Below are 20,806 nucleotides of genomic sequence, written 5' to 3'. Positions count from 1 at the left end.
TAATAAAGATTTTTTTTTATTCTGTGTTTCTTCGTCTCTTGTATCAGCTCCACACTCCAATCCTGGTGGAGCTTGAATACGCCCACATCACAATATTTATGATGGCTCTTAAGACAATATTTTGGTTTGATTCTTATTTTTTTAAGCATCAATATATGGAAGTCAAAAAAGGAAGCTAGTAGTTGTTTTAGGCAATGTTCTATGTCAGATGACACAAGATATCAACCACCAGGCCTGTGCAACACAATATAATTAATCTTCTATAGACCTTGTATGCCTTAATTACAAAAATAGTGGTGTTTTCTCACATATATTTCTAAAACTTTCAGGATGGGCGAATGATTTAGCAGCACTGAGGCCCTGAGATCAGTTCCTGAGGTGCTGTCTGTGTGGAGTTTCTGTGTTCTCCCTGTGTTTGTGTGCGTTTCCTCCCACAGTCCAAAGACAAACTAGTAGGTGAATTGGCTTGTGTAAAATTGGCCGCTTGGGCGACTGGATAATAATAATAATAGTAATTGTTATATAGCGCTTTTTCTGGACACTCCACTCATAGCCCTTTACAGGTAATGGGGACTCCCCTCCACCACCACCAATGTGCAGCCCCACCTGGATGATGCGACGGCAGCCATAGTGCGCCAGAACGCTCCCCACACATCAGCTCTCAGTGGGGAGGAGAGCAGAGTGATGAAGCCAATTCATAGAGGGGGATTGTTAGGAGGCCATGATTGATAAAGGCCGATGGGGAAATTTGGCAAGTGTCAAATTTCATGGTTGTGTCTCTGTGCTGTGCTGTGACTGGTGCCCTGTCCAGGGTGTAATGTACCTTTTGTCTGTTGCTTCCTGGCTCCCCTGTGACCCTAAATTGGAAGAAGTGATTAGAAAGTGGATGGGAGGTGTGAACTCTGGATAAAGTTTAGACCTAATGATTAAGTTATATAGGTAATGATCATGTGCACAGGTATATGTCTAGATTTCACTGGTTGGATTATATGACCGGTGTAAACAAAGGTGTGTTAAATCTTTATCTGCATACATTTCGCAGCAAGTTAATCATTAAAGAATAGAAGCAGTTCATTAAAATAAACTTCATCAGTATAATCACAAATCTTCTTGCTTCATTTTTATCCCATAGGTTAACAAGAGTGAGTAAATGGTTGCTTAAAATTCAGACGACCCAATTAAATGGTAATGAGCATACAGCAACCACTGTAGATGAAAAGCTATTTTGTTTTATTTTTTACAATTCTCTTTGTAATGCACTGGCACATAAAGTAGGTCACTCCAGGCTGTATTAAATGGGAGCAGTATAAAACAATATTGTTTATGACAGCTTTCAAGTAATTCCAATAGGAGATATATATTTTTATTGCTTTTCAGTGCTTTGGTTTCTACTATCTGTGTCAGTCATCTTGCCAAAAAAATGAATGCGTACTAAATTCAAGGCTTATTTTGGAATTTGTTCAATACTTTTTTTTCCTTAACTTATATCAAATTTTAAAAGAAATACATTTCCAAAGGCTTCCTTAAGTAGATAACTGATGTTCCACCATTTTTACTGTTTTTTGTTTAGATTTTCCTGCACAAACCTTTGGTTTTAAAAAGAAGGGATATCTCCACCCCTTCCCTCGCACACACATACACTTTGGAAAATGAGATTAGATTTTGGACCCCTGCAGTGAGTTGGCACAGAGGGCTCGTGTGCCAGAGCACAGTGCTGTAAATTCAGCGGCTGCTGGCACAGCAGGGGTAGTGCAGAGCTGGAGGAGCCAGTGTTTCCCTCACCAGCTCATCCTATAACTCACAAGGGGGAAATAGATCAGGGGTATGAGAAACGGCCTCCCCACACTGCTCCCGACGAGCGTCTCCTGTTTCTGGTTTCTTTTACACCCACTCGAATGAAGGCTTTTGGCGAGCAACCGTGACTAAAAACAGCTCATGCGTCCCAGTGATGCCGCACAACTCAATCGCTGTCGAAACGGCGGCGTTCTCGATATCACAGGTTTGCGTTGGAGTGACACTATCCATAAATCCCCTGCAAGCCTCCCCTAATTAATTTCTTGTTGTGTTCTCATCTCCTGCATCTGACATTGGTTAATGTGAGCCCGTAATCGCCTCAGTGCTGCAGCAGTGCACACATTGGATGGAGCACAGTCTAATAATACCCTTGTCCCCTGTGTGGCGACCACATGGCAGAGGCGGTCTGAGTTATTGCTCAAACGCGCCTTGGACCCTGCTCAAGCCCTGCGAGTCTTGGCCTTTCTTCGGATTTCGCTCTGAGCCGGATGTGACCTGGTGGCGCAAAGCATCTGTAACTCCCTCTGCACTTCGCAAATTAATAAGCAATCCCAGAGGGACCCGGATCAACAGTTTAGCCAAGCCTACCAATTTAAAAAGAATTAAAACAGAATCGAATATCTTGGAGCAGGGTGGGTGAGTGGGGGGATGATTTCTTTTATTCAATGTCCAGGGGACTCATTTTGTGATTTAATCTGCTTTTCTTTTCTAAAGAGAACAAACAAAGCCTATTTTCTCTTTGGAAAGATGCACTGCTGTTGGACTGTAACTGTTGCCTGGTCCCAAAAGGTGGGATTCCAATCGGAGGTCACTCCAGTTATTCCACCAAGGCCTAACCCTGATTCAACGGCCCAGGAGTTGGGGAAAACCCGTTGATTCTTGTTAAGGGTCGATCTCTGCTGGGATACTGCTGCAGGAAGCACCAATACAGACAGTGGGAGACTCACCCTAGATATGGGACGCTTTTTGAAAATGCTGCCTATTGAGCTGCGTCTCAGCGTGAGGCTAAAACCTGCAACAGCACCACTGCTGCTCTTTCTGAAATTAGCAGCGTCATTCGGTGTAGAGCAGGCTTCAGCCTCGAGCCTTTGCAGTCCAATAGATATCTAAAATCATCGTCACTTCCTGGAGGTCTGGGAGGAATGGTGAAATTGTACCAATCAATACAAGGAGTTCAATGAAGCCAATTAAGTCAAAGTCAAGAGGTGCAAAAGTGCTGTGTGCTCTGCTAAGCCATCTGAGAACATCTGGATACTGCTGTCCCCCCTCGTCCATGACCAGCAGTGGGAGCGACAGTAGCACAGCTTCTTCAGTTAGAAGAAGTGTATTACAGAGTTTGGTCCCGTCCAGCAGAGATTTTTCAGCCTCTCACCAGGTCTCAGCTGGGTATCATAATTAAAAGGCGTTGCAGGTATTGCCAACTTAATGTCATCTTATTTATCGTTGTTTTATGAAGACAGTATATTGAGTATCAATTAGAGAGCATACAGTCGTGGGGCAGCAGCTTCAGACAAGCTAGCAAGCCTGGTCTGTACCACATTACCCTGCAAGCTGTGGGCAAAGATCTGTCTCTCTCGGTCACCTGGCCAGTTGATGGAAGACAATTGTTCAGTTGACGGTTTAAAAACCAGGATCTGGGTTGGTTAAATTTACGTAGGTCGAAGAAATTTGAGTAGGTACTGTAGCTGTGTCAGCATGCGGGGGAGGACGGAACAACCCATGTTTGAATGCAGGCACTTATTGATCTTGAGACTTCAGTGTGAACAGCCTACTCAATCACCAGGAGTTAAACTCCGCTTTTAATTTAAAAGGCTCCTTTTTGTCTTGCGTGATCATGATCTGCTTTATGTGCATACCAGCTCTGATGATAAATGAGTCTTGTTGATCGTGCTTCTTGAAAAGGTTGGATGTCACTTTTCATGACTTCCTTGCGTGACAAGTCTGGTATTATTAAAACATTTGGCAACATGATCTCTGTGTTTGTGTGCTCATGAAATCTTTTGGTACGGTGTGTGGAAGAACATCAATTAATTAATAAAACTGGTTTGACTACATGCAGACGATTCATTGCTGGAGATTCCTCCTAACCCCTGGTCTCTTCGTGGTATGCTAGACACCTGTCTATTAATGTTTTTCTCTCTCTCTCTGGAAGCCAAATTGCTACTACAGAGTATACTCAGCAGTGAACTTCCTCTTTCTTCTCAATGATAACTACAGTATATAAGTCTGCTGTCTGCTTCCCAAAGGATTGTGTTGGCTGGGTTAACTGCAAGCAAAAAACAGCTTGTCCCTGTTCACTAGCTATCCAGACAACACTGAATTCTTTTCACAGACTGTACCGGGGTTATTAATAAGTCTCAGCCCCCGAACCAAGATCTGAGCTTCACAGAGCAGCTTTCCATCCTGGAGTGTGGAATGTAATTGCAGAGCCTGATGCATCGTCATTCCCTCTCTCTGTCTCTTCATTAAAGCCGATTGGAGCCGCCAGCCTGACGTGGGCAGGTCTTCCATCGGAGAGCAGTGGAGGGGTCCACAAATTGGGATGAGCGTGGGCAGATTTGAATGCAGAAACCTTTTTTTGTAAATAGTAAAAATGACACATCACACTCGGAATGAAGAGCTGTAGTCCTGAGGTTCAGGACACTGGTCTCCCAGCCGCAGTCCTGGGCAGAGTGGTGATCCAGTCCCCCGGGCTGTGGCAGATCTTCAGTCATTCATTGATTTATAAGAGTGTGGCCGAGACCACCGACAAGGTGAGTTTACTACCACTAGATGGCGCAAAACAACTTCCAGGATTTGCAGTTCTACGGGATTGTTATCCCATCAGATGAAGTCTACAGATTGATTTTAGACTCAGAAATAGCACTTGTTCTGGAATTGCTTATCACAATTTGTATTATGTAGTCCCAAATTAGTTTTGTTTTAGATCAAGATCTGTGACTCTACGGTTAAAAGATTCAAATATAACAATCATTTCCTGTCCCCTTGAATTCGGGGTTTACTTTCCCAGTCACACTCCAACGAATTACCTTTTATCTTCAATTTTGAAGGGTTCACTTTACCAACAAAAATCCAAATCCTGTAAAAATGTAAACCACATCAGCACAAATGATTAAACTCGGGTCGATTTTTCTTGCAATGCATTTTTGCGAAAATTGTTCTATTTTTGTGAAACAAAATCGAGACGCACTAAACGGAAACCTCATTTTAATGTCAGTCATTTTTTTAACATTTTAAATTAAGAAAATTATTTTGATTATACGTTTGAACGACTGCTATACCACAGTACTAACCAGAAGACAACTGTTAGTTTATTTTAGTTCAGACAAGCTCTCTTTTGTTTAAATCTGATACAGTTGGCTCATGGCCCGCACATTAATTCTACGTGTGTGGATGCTCTGAAGTGCTTATTGAAAATCAAAGCGCTGACCCTCTAATGCGTTCAATGCGCCCACTAAACGCTTCTCAACAGATTTTTTTCCGAAAAAACTGAAAGCTGGTTGTCTTTTTTTTTTCAGAAGCTGCAAGTAAAAAAATAGCAACAAAACCACCCTAAAGCTAAAGAGGAAATATACAAGCTTCATTGCACCTCAAGTGTTCAGTTGCTATGCAGCAATAGCCTTCTCGCAAAGAACTTTGACTTTATTGTTTACAAATTATTTTTTATGCAGGAACATGGCAATTCTTTGGGGAAGCAAAGTACTTCGATCGAGGAAACATTCACCATACGTTTCTTACTGGAGGGGGAAAGCGCGGCGCTTTGGGAATCTATATGATGAAATTGTGGGCTGCAGTGTAAACGCCCTGCAAGTCACGCGTTTTGTTCGCATAGTAGTTTCCCGGCCTGCGCATTGAGCAGCACTCCATCCCAGCGCTCTTAAGCGCCCTGCCTCAATGAGCGAACAGTTTCTTGGCAGCCTGTGTGGGTAATTCTTCCTGTGCTTTTGTCGGGCCTGCTTTTTACACCGGTTAGCACCAGGTCGCCTGGCTTCCTGTAGTTTGCCTCTGCGACTTCTGTCCTGCGCAGTCCCGCAACTGCAGACGGTCACCTCAGCCGCCGGTTGAAAAAGCCAGTTTGCTCCTGTGAACAGGGAATTGCATGAACATGAAAAGGCAGCTTATATCGCCTGCGTTTTCTCTCACTTTTATTTTCCAGCATCCTGCATGTCCGAATGGATGTACTCTGTTTTGGTTCTGCACTGTATGATTGCTGCACTGTTTGTACTGGTAATCTCTGTTCGTTATTACAAACAAGTGCAAGTGACAGAGGAGCACACCTGCAAGGCACCGTGTTACACTTCAGTAGTTAATGGATCTATTCTATTACAGGGATTATGGACACCTCTCCTTTAACTATAACAGCAAGCATTTCAGCTGTCTGCTCCAATTTCATATTCCATGTTTTCATAGATCATCCTTGAAACTCCTGAGTGCAAAGTCTCATCATCTCTCATGATTACTTTTACTAATACACAATCAAAGCAAAATTCAAATTTATGCAAACTGACAGAATGATATATGCTCGGGTCTGCTTCTGCATTTGTGCTGTTCCTTTCTACCGTATTGTATAATGTTATTTTAGAAAAATATAACTTACTGGAGACTTGAGTTTTTTTAAATGCATTCTGCTGAGAAACGTGCACATTGCGGTCTTACGAAGTCGGGGTGAGGGTAACCCATTCTGTTGCGCTGGGCCCAGTTGTTCCTGTGATATATTGGTTTTCTGCTTCTTCCCTTTTGTCATCACACACTGCAGCCAGTGTTCAATGTAGCCTCTTGGCTAACAAAGCCACTCCTCTTTTCAGTGGTGCTTTAACAGGATAAGTCTAAGCAGGGCACTCCATTGTGCACTGGGCAGTGTTAGTGAGAGAGAAAAGCCTTGTAACAACTTCACGACTTGACTTCCTAAACTACGTGTCAAGCTCTATTAGATGGAAAAGAAAGCACTAAGCTGTCTGCTCCTGGCATTGCAGGGTTTCCATTTTTAGAATATTATGACTAAAATATGAACTCCCTACACTCTCAGGCAGCCTTTCAAAGATTCATCTATTATACACAGCTGTGTTTTATTTTAACGTGTGTCTGAGTGACTGGAGAGACAGAGAAGTGGTGGGGGGCAGAGGTCAGACAGAACATGCTCAGGCAAGGAAGTGTATTTCTTTAATGGACATAAAAATGCACATGCAAATCAGCAGCCAAACAGAGGGGGTTGCTTTCTCCTGATTTTAGGCTTCACTCTGTAATTAATTCTGGCTTTCTTAACTGAAATTCTTCAACGGCTCGGGAATTTGCGTGAATTATCTTAAAACCGGCAATTCTGCGCCACTACATAAACGTTAACTAGAAAGTCACCATTTAAAATATTGCTGGGGAATCACTTGCTTTGAGTTTTTACCCTTTTCAAGATGTTCCCAATACCTGCACATGTCCCATGTGAAAGCTGCTGCAGAACCTTGCTCCCCCGCTGTGTGTGCGTGTATCGCAGTGTGTGTCTGTGTGTGGCTCTGTCGGCATTGCCATGGCCACCAGGACTGGGGGTTCTGGGACAGGAGAATACCCACAGTTCTACCAGGTGTCACACTGAGAATCAAGCTCCTTCAGTTTAGGGGTCACAATAGCCTTACGACGCCCCACCCAAGCCAGCAGTTTAAACTCCACTGTGTTTGGGTGCCATGTCCCAGCCTCTTTCATTACAGGACAGAAACAGACAAGCCTCCCTTGTTGTGTCAGGTGTCAGATTACTTTCCTGTACGCCTTTGTCCTCAGTTTGCAAAACAGACGTTTGTGTGCTTTACTCGCACCTGTCTGACTGTGTTGTGAAGAGACTTTTTTCCCATTTTAAAGCGAAAGAGGACCCATAAGAGCTGGTTGCAGTTTAATCCACTAATCCACACACTTTAATTATTAAATTATTCGAAATTATTATTAGATTATACTAATAGCTAAGAGGTAAGAGTTATTAAATATATTTGTACTGCTTTTTTTATTTGCTTAAAGGTTTCTGTTTATTCACTTTATTAATGAAGAACTGTTGTGAAATAAAGGGAAAACATGCAAGGATTCTTTAATGCAGGAAAGTTTGAAGGAGAAATTCAAGAAAAGCAAAACCATATCCTTCACCGCGTTACATATTTTCACAGCAGGAGATCCAGTAAAGTTCCCTTACCTGCCACTCGGTTCCTCTCATCTAGCCTTGCTTCATTAAAATGGGTTTACTTGAGGCCTGTCCCTTGAACAGGTTGCCAAGAAGTGCCCACAATGTTACAATTCCATGTGGCTTTACTGAGCTCTCAGGGGGTTAGGCAGATCTGTGGTGACTGAAGGCCTACTCTGTTTAGGAAGCACTGATTAGCAGTTTAATTAAAAGCAGGCTGTGCAGCACATTTCCTTAAGCTGCTATAATAATTCTGGACTTAATCTCCCCAAACAATTTACTAATTTACACAGAGCCTCCTTTTTTCTGCTTTAATGCCTCTTCCATGTTCTCTCTGACCTCCTTGAAAGAAAGTGGAACAAATATGAGACAATATGTGTAAAGCTGAAAGCCTTAAAATGGATGGTTTCAAGGCTGTGTTTTTTCTTCTAGGTGGACAAAGTTTCACTGGCTAGCAAATCAAACGTATACCTAGCACACACTGTACCTGTTTTGTATGTGAAGCTACAGTAAAAGAAGTGTGCACCGTTCAAGATATAAGGCTCTTACATAAAACCCAGCTCCCTGCTGTTAACCGGGGAAAAATCTTAAATAAAATAAGAGTAACTTCTACAAAACTTTTTTTTTTATCAATGTTGCATTCAGGACATTATGATAAATGAAATGTTTCTGAAACTTTTCTGCGGTTCTTAGTATAACCAAGAACTACAGGTGTGGAGGGGTTAACCTCCTGTGTACAGACACCTGCCCACCTGCTCCCCTCTGCTGTTTCCCCAGCCCCCTCCCTCGGACCCTGTGCCATCGCTGGAGTTCGAGCCCCATCAGGACAGACAGTGAAGCGACTGGGGTAACAGTTCGAAGTCGGCTTCCTGCGTGTGCTGCCCTGCAGTCCTCGCCCGGGGTCAGCGCACGTCGTCGTGCTGCAGAACGACTCCTGGGTCATGGACGCCTTTTAGAATTGGCAGGTGTCGATCCGGACGGCGTGGCGGCTGTGGCACTGGTCAGCATTGTTGCCTAGCCTTGCCTGGGAAAAAGGGAATGTGTGTGAGTGTGCCTGTGTCCCCTGTGATGGACTGGTGTCCCATCCAGGGTGTCCCCTGCCTTGTGCCCGTGGCTTGCTGGGATAGACTCTGGCTTCCCTGTGACCCTGCATTGCATGAAAGAGTAAGAAAATCAATGAGTGGCCTCAATCTCATTTGCAATCTTCATGTGCTAGCTATGTTATGACTCTTTTATGGCCGACATTGCAGTAAAGGTCAAGAACAGCCTTCTGTTCTCAGAGGGCCTGCTCATGTAGGATCGCATCAGTGATCAAGACCCAGCACAAAATCTGGATGTGTAAGCAAAAGGTTTAATGCAATTTATGTAGCTGATGGCTCATAGGAGACCCAAAACAGAAAAAAAACATTTCTTTCAGAAAATCCCTGGTCTTCACAGCCCTAAAATGACCATGATGTTTTTATAGAATGTTTCCCTTTAAGAACATATTTCCTCACAGCAGGAGGCTGTACACTGCTGTCATTCTGCCTCCTAGCTTGAATCCATTCTGATCTAAACGCTATCCACTAAAACAGCGGTACTCTTCTGTGATACATGCCCTATTCAGAAGGTTATTTTTAAGTACAATTGTCTGTATGCTTTAGTTGGTCCCAGTCGTTATTGATTTGTCGTGGTGTATAATAACTGAAGGACGGATCCTGTCAGTTCTAAGTGTAACACAGTACAACTGGGCTGTCCTTCACTCATCCAGCAGGACAATTAATTTACGAAATCCACAGGCATAATTAAGATAACTCGTAAAACTAGTTCAGCAGAGTGCTCAGTTCTATCTGGTATGCTTTCGTCTGCATTGTTAAGCTTTAACTTCTGCGCGCAACTTTAAAAAAACGCAGTTTTGGGGGGTGTTTTGTTTTGGGGTTGTTGTTTTTTTTTTTGGGGTCAATTGATTGAGGTCTTTCTGACTAACTGCGGATCAGTACACTCAAAAGCAGCACGGTGGGACTGGCCCGGTGGAGCGGCGAGAGGCGGGCGTGCCGCAGGTGTATCGGCGCATCAGCTCGTCCGCAGCCCGAGTGTTTAGCATTCCGGCCCCGAGCGGCGGCGCCGGGCGGCGCATGCGCCTGCTATTGAGCGTGCATCAATGCGCTAGAGCAGCCCCAGAGAGAGATCCGAGGGCAGCCTTTTAAATGGTCGCGGAAATGGATGGAGCCGATCGGAAAAGAAGTAACTGCACCAAGCCGAACTCCACGGCGAGGGAGGCGATGGTGAAAGATGGCAACAACAAGCGCGACCCCGTCCCGGAGAGAGTGACGCTTAAAAAAGAAATTGGATTACTGAGCGCCTGTGCCATTATCATAGGTGAGAGTTTTGACAGCTTCACGGCGCTTTGAAAAAGTGGTCGAGCAGCCCGTGAAAACTTAAAAATGTTGCTCGTCTTTCAGCGGGGTACATGATTAAACGTTTTGCGTTATGCTGGTGAAAGTGTCGTTTAACCGAATCCGTTAGACTTCGGGGAGTGACAGTACTTACATGTTGTTCTTGGAGCAATTCTACAGTACGTGCTGTGATCTCGCTTTCAGCAGGTTTCGCTCCATAGGGTCAAATTCCCAACTTTAAGAACTGCGTTTCAGAAGTTAAAAGGATGGTGCAGAGAGATTTGTTTCTGCACTGCTGTTCAAGAAACGACGCTACGGCGTATTCAAAAAGCTAACAACTGCTGTGGTTCTTTAATCGGGATTTTTTTGCTAGTAACAGGTAACTGGGGGGATTGGTGTTGCACGCTGGCAGGTCAGTCCCAGCCGGCGGTCCGCTCAGCGCATCAGTATTCTGTAGCACAGTGTCCTTCTGCGCGCTCCGGCAGTGTGTGGCCTTTTAGTCAAAAGCAGTTTTCATGTTGATAAGGTCCCACCTCGACCTTCGACCGCAGAGGTGAATAAGCTAGTGGCAGCGGTTCGAACCCCATTGGACCGCTGCGGTCCGAGCGAGACTGTAGAAAAGACGGGGGAGAGAAAATCGCTCTCTTTCTCGGGAATCGCAGTGACGTTTAGGGAAAGCACAAACTGCGCAGAAGGTGATGAAAGTACTTTTACCTAGAATTGTAAACCTTCATGAAAAGAACGTAATGGTTTGTCTGGAAACGTCCGCTGTATGTGTTATTTACATGAATGAATATCTGGGACAAAGGTTGGTGTTCTCCATTATTTCTCGACTCGAATTATTCAACAATGTGGCTCTAAGAAGTTGAGTGGCGATTAGCTGCCTCGCATCTCTCGCTTGGTTCGGGGCTTCAGTTTCCAGGCGGCTGCCCTCGAGGTTTCTCTGTGTGTTCGGGGTGCTCCAGTCTCCCCCTCTTCCCAAAGACAGGCTGGCCAGGCTAACTGGGGTCTCACGCACTGGCTTCCTTTCCAGAGTATGATGAAGAGGCTCCTGGCGCCGCAGTCCTCACCAAGAATAAGCAGCTTTCTGATCATGGGTGGATAATGAGGTTGATGGGATATTAATGGCACCTGTAGCAGATCTTTTTTCAGAGATTTCCACAAATTTGTGTCCTTTTGCGGACACCCACTGGCAACTGATGCACTTGTGACTCAGAGCACACAGGGTGTCTCCATAAATTAAAAAGATGCTAAATGTTGTTGGAAGCCTGAGTGCCTTTATAACAACCTTTAAGAAAATGTAACATTATATTACAGAGGAGGGACTGATTTTCTTTGACAGGCTGTGAACATAACGGCTTCTAAACACCCATAGCCACTCTTCATATTCAAGACTTGACAGCAGCTTCTGGCAAAGCAGTTAGACTGAACAGTGTTTTCAGGAAGTCAGCAGAGTGTATCTGCTCTGCAATGAACATCAAGGGAGAAATCCTAATTATTGATAATGAGATCTTTGAATGCAGTGACTGTGAACAGAACATAGGGTGTGCTTTCTAGGCTAGATGCCTGCAGCCATTGTCCTGAAAAGTCACAGGGTTTTCTGTTTTTTTGTTCTAAGCTCTGAAAAACATAATTGGATCAATCAGTTGCTTAATTAGGAGGAGTTTGTGTTTCCGGATCTCAGCTCCATTGAGCATTTACAGCTGGCTTCAGGACCTGCAGGACCATAGTTGGACTGTCGATCCTGTTCTAGGTCATCAGCTGAAACAAGTAGCTTTCATTAATGGCTTTTAGGTGCTATTGCACAGATTTAAGTAACAGGCAAAATGTACAAATGACCATTGCTGAACATGTGCTTGCTCCTCTTTTCCTCTTTTGCTCCTCTTTTATGGTGCTCTCTATCACTCTTGATTTTTTTGTTTTTACAAAGTACTTGTAGACTCCTTTGCGTGAAAAGGTGAAGTAAGTAATCTGACTTTGTATTTTTTTCTGTATACAAGACAAAACAGGATAAACCATGGTAGTGTTTCGTGTCAAGACATCCCGGAGTTTACATCTGCAACATCTGCATGCTTCAAGTCAGCGTTTTCTGTTTTATGTCCTTGATTCTAATTTCAGCGAGTTCAGTGTTTTGGTATCTCCTCTGTTTCTTTTTGTTTTTGAAGATATAAGGTAAAGCATGAAGCATCCTGGCAACTCTCATTTCAGTTCCAGCTTAAGAGCAAGACTTTCAGCGTAAATTATTTAGCAGCCTGCTTATGTAAGAACAGCCTGTGCTTCTCTAATGTGCAGCACTGCCAAGACTCAGGCTAGGGGTGGATCCTTCAATTCAGTTTTCGTGGCTAAAATAAGACAGACATTGCAGGGCCGAGGCAGAGGTTTAATTGGCCGTAATTAATTGAGGTGAATAACGCAGGAACCAGCAGGAGTAATGTCAAAAGAGAAACATTCCCTCCTCTCACATATTACTGCTTTTACTTGCTTTCTTAATGGTGCAAGTAGGCATTTCCTCCAAAACCAACCCCAGAGGTGAACCACACAATTACACAAGAAGGACCTGGCTTGTTCTTCACGGATGTTCACCGTATCATACACGATTTTATTAGGCAGAGGCAGCAGTTTTTCCTTCAGTAGCTTCAACACGTAGCTTAAAAGGGTGTCATTTAAGACTGGTGGTAATTTAGACGAAATAACTTGATAATGTATTCAGCTCAGTCATTTCCCTTCAGGACCAGAACCGGCTCGAGAGATTGAATATTATAGATGGTACGATAGGACACTCTCAGCGGTGCTGAGTGCTTTATAATGAAAATGTGTTTCGTGAAATCTGATTGCTGATGTTCTGTTTTTTTAATTGTGGCCCACAGGTAACATCATTGGTTCTGGAATTTTCATCTCCCCGAAAGGAGTTCTGGAGCACTCGGGCTCTGTTGGGCTGGCTCTCATCATGTGGGTGCTGGGAGGAGGGATCGCAGCTCTGGGTTCCCTGTGCTACGCAGAACTAGGAGTAACAATTCCCAAATCAGGAGGCGACTACTCTTACGTGACAGAAATATTCGGAGGCCTAGTAGGGTAAGTGTTGTATGTGTTTGTTTCTACCTGCGGAATCTGTACTTTGTGTGTGAAATATTTACTGCAAAATGAAGAAATGGTGGAGGGAATGCTATAAGTAAAGATGGAACACATACAGGGTGTAAATGTTTTTTTGTAATAAAAAGTAATGGCTCTATTCTTGATATAGTTGTGAAATAAGTATGTGATAATAGCAGGCTGGTATCTCCAATGATCAATGACCCAGTGATCTCTGATCTACTGTGTGATCCAGTGCTCTTCATCAGTTAGTCAGTACACAAGCCTAAAGGTTCATGTGTCTGGAACTTATCACCAGTTTTGTAGGACTGAGAGTGAATACGTGCTCCTCAGATTGACGCATCGCAGTGTTAACATCTGGAAATTCTGGTGCTTCTTTTCTTTGTAGAGCTGTGTGAAGTTAAGCAGCTCCAGGGTTCATCAATAATGTAAAATGCCAAAAAAAACTTCACCACAAAGGACATGAGAGATGCTGCAAAAATGTGGCAAAAGCTGATGTGGTCAAATGTGGTCATCTCACTGTCTTCATGCACCAAATTCTACAACCAGTTTAATCCCCAGATGAGACCCTCTATTCTCTGTAAAACCAATCCATTCCATTTATTCTGTTTGCTTATCTCAGGATGACTAAATCCTTCCTAAGTACACATGTTCAAGAATACAAGTATCCAAAATGCTCAAAGGTATCAGCAAAGTCAACCCATTTGACTTCATTAGTGAGACATGAACCAGGGTAACAGGCAGAAGCTCCCTGCAAGTCCATTTAAAATAGAAAACAGGAGGCATTCCTTTACAAAACAGGTAGCAGAAGCATGCTGCCCTTCGCGTTCAGCTACTTAGCCATGTCGTTGAAGCCAATACCTTGGCTTCTTTCAAGAAACAGCCAGATCAATTGACTGCTCGTTATCAAACAAGCTTGAAGGGCCTAATGGCCTGCTCTCGACTGTAGTGTATATACACTACAGTATTATAATTGATGGGCAACAGGGGTTGTGGGTGGTTGGTGTTCCCCTGGTTAGACTACCAAAACATTGCTCCCATTCTCCTGTTCTTTCCTGTTTGATCAGGAGGTTAAAGAGTCTGTCTCTCTCTCCAGGTTTCTGCTGCTGTGGAGTGCAGTGCTGATAATGTACCCCACCACCCTGGCAGTCATAGCTCTCACGTTCTCCAGCTACGTCCTGCAGCCTGTCTTCCCTGACTGCCTTCCTCCTTACACCGCCACCAGAGCCCTGTCCACCACCTGCCTCTGTGAGTAGCGCTGTTCCACACCCTGTGCTGCTCCTGCCAGCATCGCACTCAGGGAGTTGCTTCAGGTGCTGGATCATAGTCATCGGACTCGCTGGGGCCACTCTTGGGTTTTCTGTACTTTTAAAAAAAAAGAAACAACAGGGTGGTGATCACGGTTATTCCTAGTGGTGCAAATTTAAATGTAAACACAATCTTGAAAGATGTGGTGCCTTATAACGTGACCAAAAGAAATGCGTATTGCAGAAACATCCTTCAAGATTACTTGATACACAGGCCTAATAATGGCCCTGTTGCCAGGGGGCTGCTCCTTGGCCAAGGAGCACAAACTCCTTAAAAAACCTTAATATACATTAAACACCCTGAAAAGCACCGAGACCTTCTTCCTGATCTCCAGGCTGTCGTTTTCATTACCTGGAAGATTGTAGGAAGAAGACGAGGAAAGCCGAAGAAGTGCAGGGAGGATTATTATTTTTTACCTCCTAAAAATAAAGGAGTGGGACTTGAGGTCTTACCTTGTGCACCTTTTGCTGTTGTGTTGTGTTACCTTGAGAATTTAACCAAGCTGTGGTTGTGCTGCTCACCTGGCTTGAAGGCTTGTCTTGTGTTTACTCTGCCCAGTTTCTGCCACATGAGCACCTCTGGGAAGATGTGTCCCCCAGTAGGAAGGCTGTGATTTCAGGTCATGCGCCCGGTTCTGGACCCCCCAACTGCCGGCTACAGGACAGCTCTTCTTGCTCCTTTTTGTACCTTTTAGCACAGGGGTCATGAGCAATAGGTGCACAGGGCGACAGGTGAGGCTTTGCTGGTGGGCCTCTCCCGCCCCTTGTCACTCCTCGGAGCCCTGGACCTGATCTTGCCCAGCCTGGGTGATCAACTTGCCACTCATCGACGTCTTCGCCACAGTGGTGCCCTCACCCAGGGCTGCCTTCATTGTCCTGCTCTCCACGCCTCTCCCTGGCAGTGGCACTGAAGCTGACGCCATGCATCAGTTGACCCAGCCTCACCAGCTGTTTGAACAGAAGGCTCTGCTCCCATCATTCGTCCTGAGGCCCAGTCTCCTGTCGCCCCTCTATTGAATGAAGACTGGTGACCCTCTGCAGGAGAGTTTTGGGGGGGCAGTTGTCTGTGGTGATTGACCGAAATGAGCCGGCCGCCTTCCGGCCCTCCCTCCACTCAGCTCTCTAGGGTGACGGGTTTGGCCCCTGAACTTTCCTTGGCACTGGGCTTGTTGCCGACTGTGGTTGCTACCATGCTGATTGCTGAAGCACCATCTGTGATGCATTCTTGTCAGGTTTCCAACAGCAGTGTCTGGACCGTACTCGGGATGCCCTCCACTGCCTCATTACAGTGGTCCTGCAACTTTCTCTCCTGGATGAGAGCTGGTTGCCTTCCATCTTGAAGTTGTGCCAGCCTGCAATGTGCCATGTTTCTGCAACCCGTGTGGGGTAATCGGTTTCATAATGAGTTACACAAAAAGAAACAACTAGTTCTAACCAAACCTGCATTTTAAATAACTCATGGGTTGAAGCAGGGAATTGAGATCCCTCATTTTCAAGACGTCTTGTCAGCTTAAGCCCCTGTTAAACCACTGCAAGTGGAAAGTTGTAATTTACTTCTGATTTTTTATTGCAGTGAGGCCTAAGTTACCCTTCTTGGTACAAAATCGACCGTAAAAGTAAACTTTGGGAGTCAAGGGGCAAAGATATTCACCTAAACCTGGATGAAGAGAGCAGGACACCTTTGTCTCTTCCCTGTCCTGGGAGTCACGAAGTCAAAGGCAGCCCTAATGACCAGGCTTCACCATAGCATCACTGTCGCCATGCCAACTGGCTGCCCCGTGATCACGTGACTTCCTCTGGCCTTAATCTACCTGTAAATTTTCCAGTTCACTCATTGTAACGGGCATTGTGCCTGCACTGAAATAATCACGCCCCTTGTTCTAAGCAGGGCTGAACAGGTCTTACAAGTGAAATTACAAGGAGACTACCATGGCATTTAGATGTGTACATGGTACTTTAATTCTGGAAACAATTGCAGCAATTGGATTCACTTTTTCTGGGAGCTGCTCAGGCTGCTGGATAACCCGGAGCCTGTGAGCGGGAGCGCGCAGCGCCTCAAAGACGGGCTTGTTTTCTCTTTCTTGTTTTGTGGCATCCGAAGCTGTTTATAGTTTTTTTTCACACAGCTCCCTTTCTGTGGGAGTGTAGCAACTGCAGCCCACAGGGAGGTGACAGTGATGGACGAGGTGGAAAAATCCAGCCCTCAGCCCCAGACTCCGACATGCCGGCGCCCATCGGCACAGCGTGTCCTGGAGACTGGAGCCTGCCTTCCTGTGGAAGAGCTGGGGACAGCCACTCAGTGATGTGTATACATTGACGGGGAACAGGGGCCGCGGGTAGTTGGTGTTCCCCCGGGTTAGGCTACCGAAACATCGCTCCCCTTGCATAAAAAACAAACCCCATTGTAATAATTTACAACTGGAGTATATGTATGTATGTGAACATGAATATAGAAACAATACACATACTGTGTATGCATGTACCTAGGCAAGAGTGTATAGCTGTGCGTATGTCTCTTGTGACACATGTTCCTCTATCATAGTGGGAGCAGGGTTTGCAATGCTGCCTTGCAGTGCTGTCCCTAGTTTTAGTTCAGGACCTGGGGCATTATCCACACGTTTGCAGGGGGTTTCTTCCAAATTCCAAAAACATACTGCGAGGTTAACTGGCTTCTGGGAAAATTGTGTGATTGTGTGTGTCTGTGAGTGCCCTGCGATGGACTGGTGTCCCATCCACAGCGTACCTTGCCTTGAGCCCGTTGCTTGCTGGGATAGGCCCCTGCTCCCCTGTGACCCTGAATTGGATGATGCTGTTAGGAAAGGGGTGGATGTATGAAACGTGAGCTTCTGTTATAAATGCATCAGGAAGACAAAACCTATTAATTTGAAGTAACAAATTCACCATTAAGCAAGGATTGTGGTACTAAATAACACTTGAAAGTGCTTTCTCTTCTTGTGTATGGCTGTCAATTCATCTTCTGCGTTCACCCAGTAAATCAGGTTAGTAGGGCACTAAATACTGTAGAACTCTGTACCCTGTTGTTGGAGGCTGGATCACTTCCATATTTATTTTTTGGCTGTAAGGCTTAAGTTGGATTCTCTCTCTGTCCCTAGTGTTCCTGACCTGGGTGAACTGCTCCAGTGTGCGCTGGGCTACTAGGATCCAGGACATCTTCACTGTGGGCAAGTTGCTGGCTCTGGGCCTCATCATCACAGTAGGTCTGGTGCAGATCTGTAAAGGTGAGCTTCAGGCCCATCCTGGACTTAACCTCTTTCATGGTCCATCGTGTTGATTAAAGACTATAATTCAGTTCTCAGCCTATTATACCAGGTGTCAAAGAACAGGAGAGCAGTTTCCTCTTTGAGATATTTTTTAGATATTTTTCTTTAGGTATTTTTTAGATATTTATCTTTAGATATTTTTTTTTTACCATCTATATATACATGCAGTTCCAGAATTAATAGGTTTTCTCTCAGACTTGGGGATTATTTTTATGTCTAGTAAAAACTGGCACTGACAGGGTTTCAGCATTATAACTACAACATTGTTGGAGTTTTCTGAAACGGTGTGTGTTTCCAAAGAGTGTCTTCAAAATTCAAAGACAGGGCACAGCACAGGGTGAGATATTAGAAAATCAAGAAGCACACAATGTAACAAATTTTGAATCAATAAAAAGATCTCATTCATATTTTGAAACCGAACTGGAAAATCCCTGTGAATTGGGAGGAATGTGAACATTGTCTCAGAATGAACTAAAAAGCAAATCATTTTAGGGTATGTCAATTTTCTAATGACTGTAAGTTACCATAATGATCTAAAAAATGATAGGTTAATTTATTTTACTCAGAACTGTAAAGTCCTACAGTTTGTGTTGAAAAATTGGCTGTTTTGTAGTGGCACAGAGAAAATACCCCTTACAGTTATACTGTCCAGCATATTCTTCTCCAATCTTAAATAATATTTACAAATTCTCTGTTAGCAAGTTTGCAGTGAAAACATTATTTAATAGTTGAATTTTAGTCTATCTTTCATTTAGTTTTTTTGGCATTTTCATATTTTTATTGGAATCTGTTTTTGCTTCTGCAAAAAAAATACAGTCATTTTAAAACCCGAGTATGCACTGCCATTTGAAGTTTGCACCACCACTTCCTAGCAGGTTCTTGAAAATCAGCAGCTTGTTTTTTGTTTCGTAATGTGCTCTAAATCTGGGGTCCCCAGGCTTGGCGGAAGTATTCAAGCCTGTGTAATGAGAGCCATTACAGCCTCAGACAGCCTCTCTGCAAGAGCCATTGTACAGCAGCAGAATGTGTTGGCTCCCACCCAGAATTCCGTGCCAGGGTCATCTTTAGGGTCATGCACAGGACTTGGGCACCTATTGTCTTCCCTGCCTTTGACTGGTCACTGAAGACCACCTACGATAGAGCCCTCCTGACACTACGAGAAGAAATCCCTACCTTTTGGTTCTGTATTTCTTTTTGTTTTGGGATTGGGCAGTCATGACTGATCGTATATCCAGTCCACCTGAGGAAATCCTAGAAGTGTGCGTTGTGCAGTCAGTGTGCCGTGCCTCATGGCTCTGTGCGTTACACTTACCCACTGTGAGCGTGTGGTAGGAGGGGGGGGAAGTGAGGACCGTGCATGAGGTCTAGCTACAGTATTACGGTACTCAAAGACACCTGTCATGAACAAGTCAGTCCTTTTCTGAGTTGATCCTCTGCAAATTGGTGCAAAAATTAGGTACCCGTATTCCATTCGATATAACATCTGCCCAGACTGGGTTTAAGACATGTTTTAAACACTGCCGTGCCACTTCTGAAAGCACGCACGCAACAGATGGGAAAAACCCTGCCCAGCACAGGCGGGCGTGCTGTCTGGCAAATGGAGAAACTCCGATTCTTCTTTGTTGCACAAAGGGCACTACGACAGCCTGACGCCACAGGCAGCGTTTGACTTCTGGAAGACGCCTTCAGTCGGACAGGTGGCGCTGGCCTTCCTGCAGGCCTCCTTCGCCTTCAGCGGCTGGAACTTCCTCAACTACGTGACGGAGGAGGTCGTGGAGCCGCGGCGGTGAGGTCCTAGTTTCTCCACGCCGCACAGGCGGAGTTCAGTCACCTCCAGGACTGCCCTCGCAGCAGGTCACGATGACAGAACTATCAGGAGGCCGACGCGGTTAAATAATTTGTGCTGATCGGAGGCCTTTTATACAATCTTTCTCAGAGCGAGCTGATATCTAGAATGTATTGTTTTTATCTGTCTTCAGGCACTACTTTAAAACAAATTTTAGGATTGTTAACATTCTTCCATTATTGCATGCCATGTCCTGAAATGTACAATATATACAGTACATTCCTGTGCGTTCTTGGGGGTTTTCTTCAATCAACATTCCAAACTTCAAAATGTAATTTGTGACAGTCCCCAGGAGGCAAGTGAATTATTTTGGATTTCACTTAACAGCTGTTTTTAATAGAACAGACAGGTTGTTTTTTTTTAATTAATCACAAGCTGCGATCAGCCCCCAGGCTGTGCACTCGTGGACAAGGTACTGTATGCTGGTGCAGTTGTTCAAGATAAGAACAGGGGAATAGTCACTGAGGAGAGGTAGCCACCTGGCCCAGCTAGCCCTTTTGGTAAAAGACTAATGTGGAAAAATTACAGTGTAAAATTCACTGCCTGTGAACAGACATGTCAGAACTAGCAGAATTGTTAGAGGTACAGTAGTTTTGCTGCAAGTGATCAGATACTGCAAAGCAACTGCAATAATGTTGTCCATTGTTTTGTTAGGAATCTACCTCGTGCCATTTACATTTCCATCCCATTGGTGACCTTTGTGTACACATTCACCAACATCGCCTACTTCACCGCCATGTCACCCGAGGAGCTCTTGTCTTCCAATGCAGTGGCTGTTGTAAGTAAGCGGCAGGTGCTGCTCTTCTGAGTACATGTGAAGGTATACTGGGGGGCTTCCCGATGGCTGTTGGTTCAGAAAACGAGCTCATCCAGCTAATCAGACTGGGTCATTTCATTAGCTGACTGTGCCCAAGGGAACTGATCCACAACAACAAGCTACGGCATGCCAGGGTTGAAGG

The 20,806-nt window shown here is 44.6% G+C and overlaps 1 protein-coding gene across 1 annotated transcript in view; it reads left to right on the top strand.

The window, feature by feature from the left end:
- The window catches only part of LOC148644251 (asc-type amino acid transporter 1-like), a 37,970-nt gene that overhangs the window by 9,434 nt on the left and 7,730 nt on the right, over positions 1-20,806 (top strand). Inside the window, exons 2-7 of the mRNA XM_088613668.1 lie at positions 8,726-8,913; positions 13,191-13,395; positions 14,510-14,661; positions 17,834-17,959; positions 19,634-19,787; positions 20,502-20,625. Of these exons, the coding sequence (XP_088469794.1) occupies positions 8,726-8,913; positions 13,191-13,395; positions 14,510-14,661; positions 17,834-17,959; positions 19,634-19,787; positions 20,502-20,625 (949 nt within the window). The remainder of the gene's footprint in view (positions 1-8,725; positions 8,914-13,190; positions 13,396-14,509; positions 14,662-17,833; positions 17,960-19,633; positions 19,788-20,501; positions 20,626-20,806) is intronic.

The sequence above is a fragment of the Lepisosteus platostomus genome, chromosome 20, assembly GCF_059453375.1.
Source record: "Lepisosteus platostomus isolate fLepPlt1 chromosome 20, fLepPlt1.hap1, whole genome shotgun sequence".
NCBI classification, from domain to species: Eukaryota; Metazoa; Chordata; class Actinopteri; order Semionotiformes; family Lepisosteidae; genus Lepisosteus; species Lepisosteus platostomus.
Note: the sequence above shows the minus strand (reverse complement) of the source record. Positions and strands in the feature narration are given on the sequence as shown.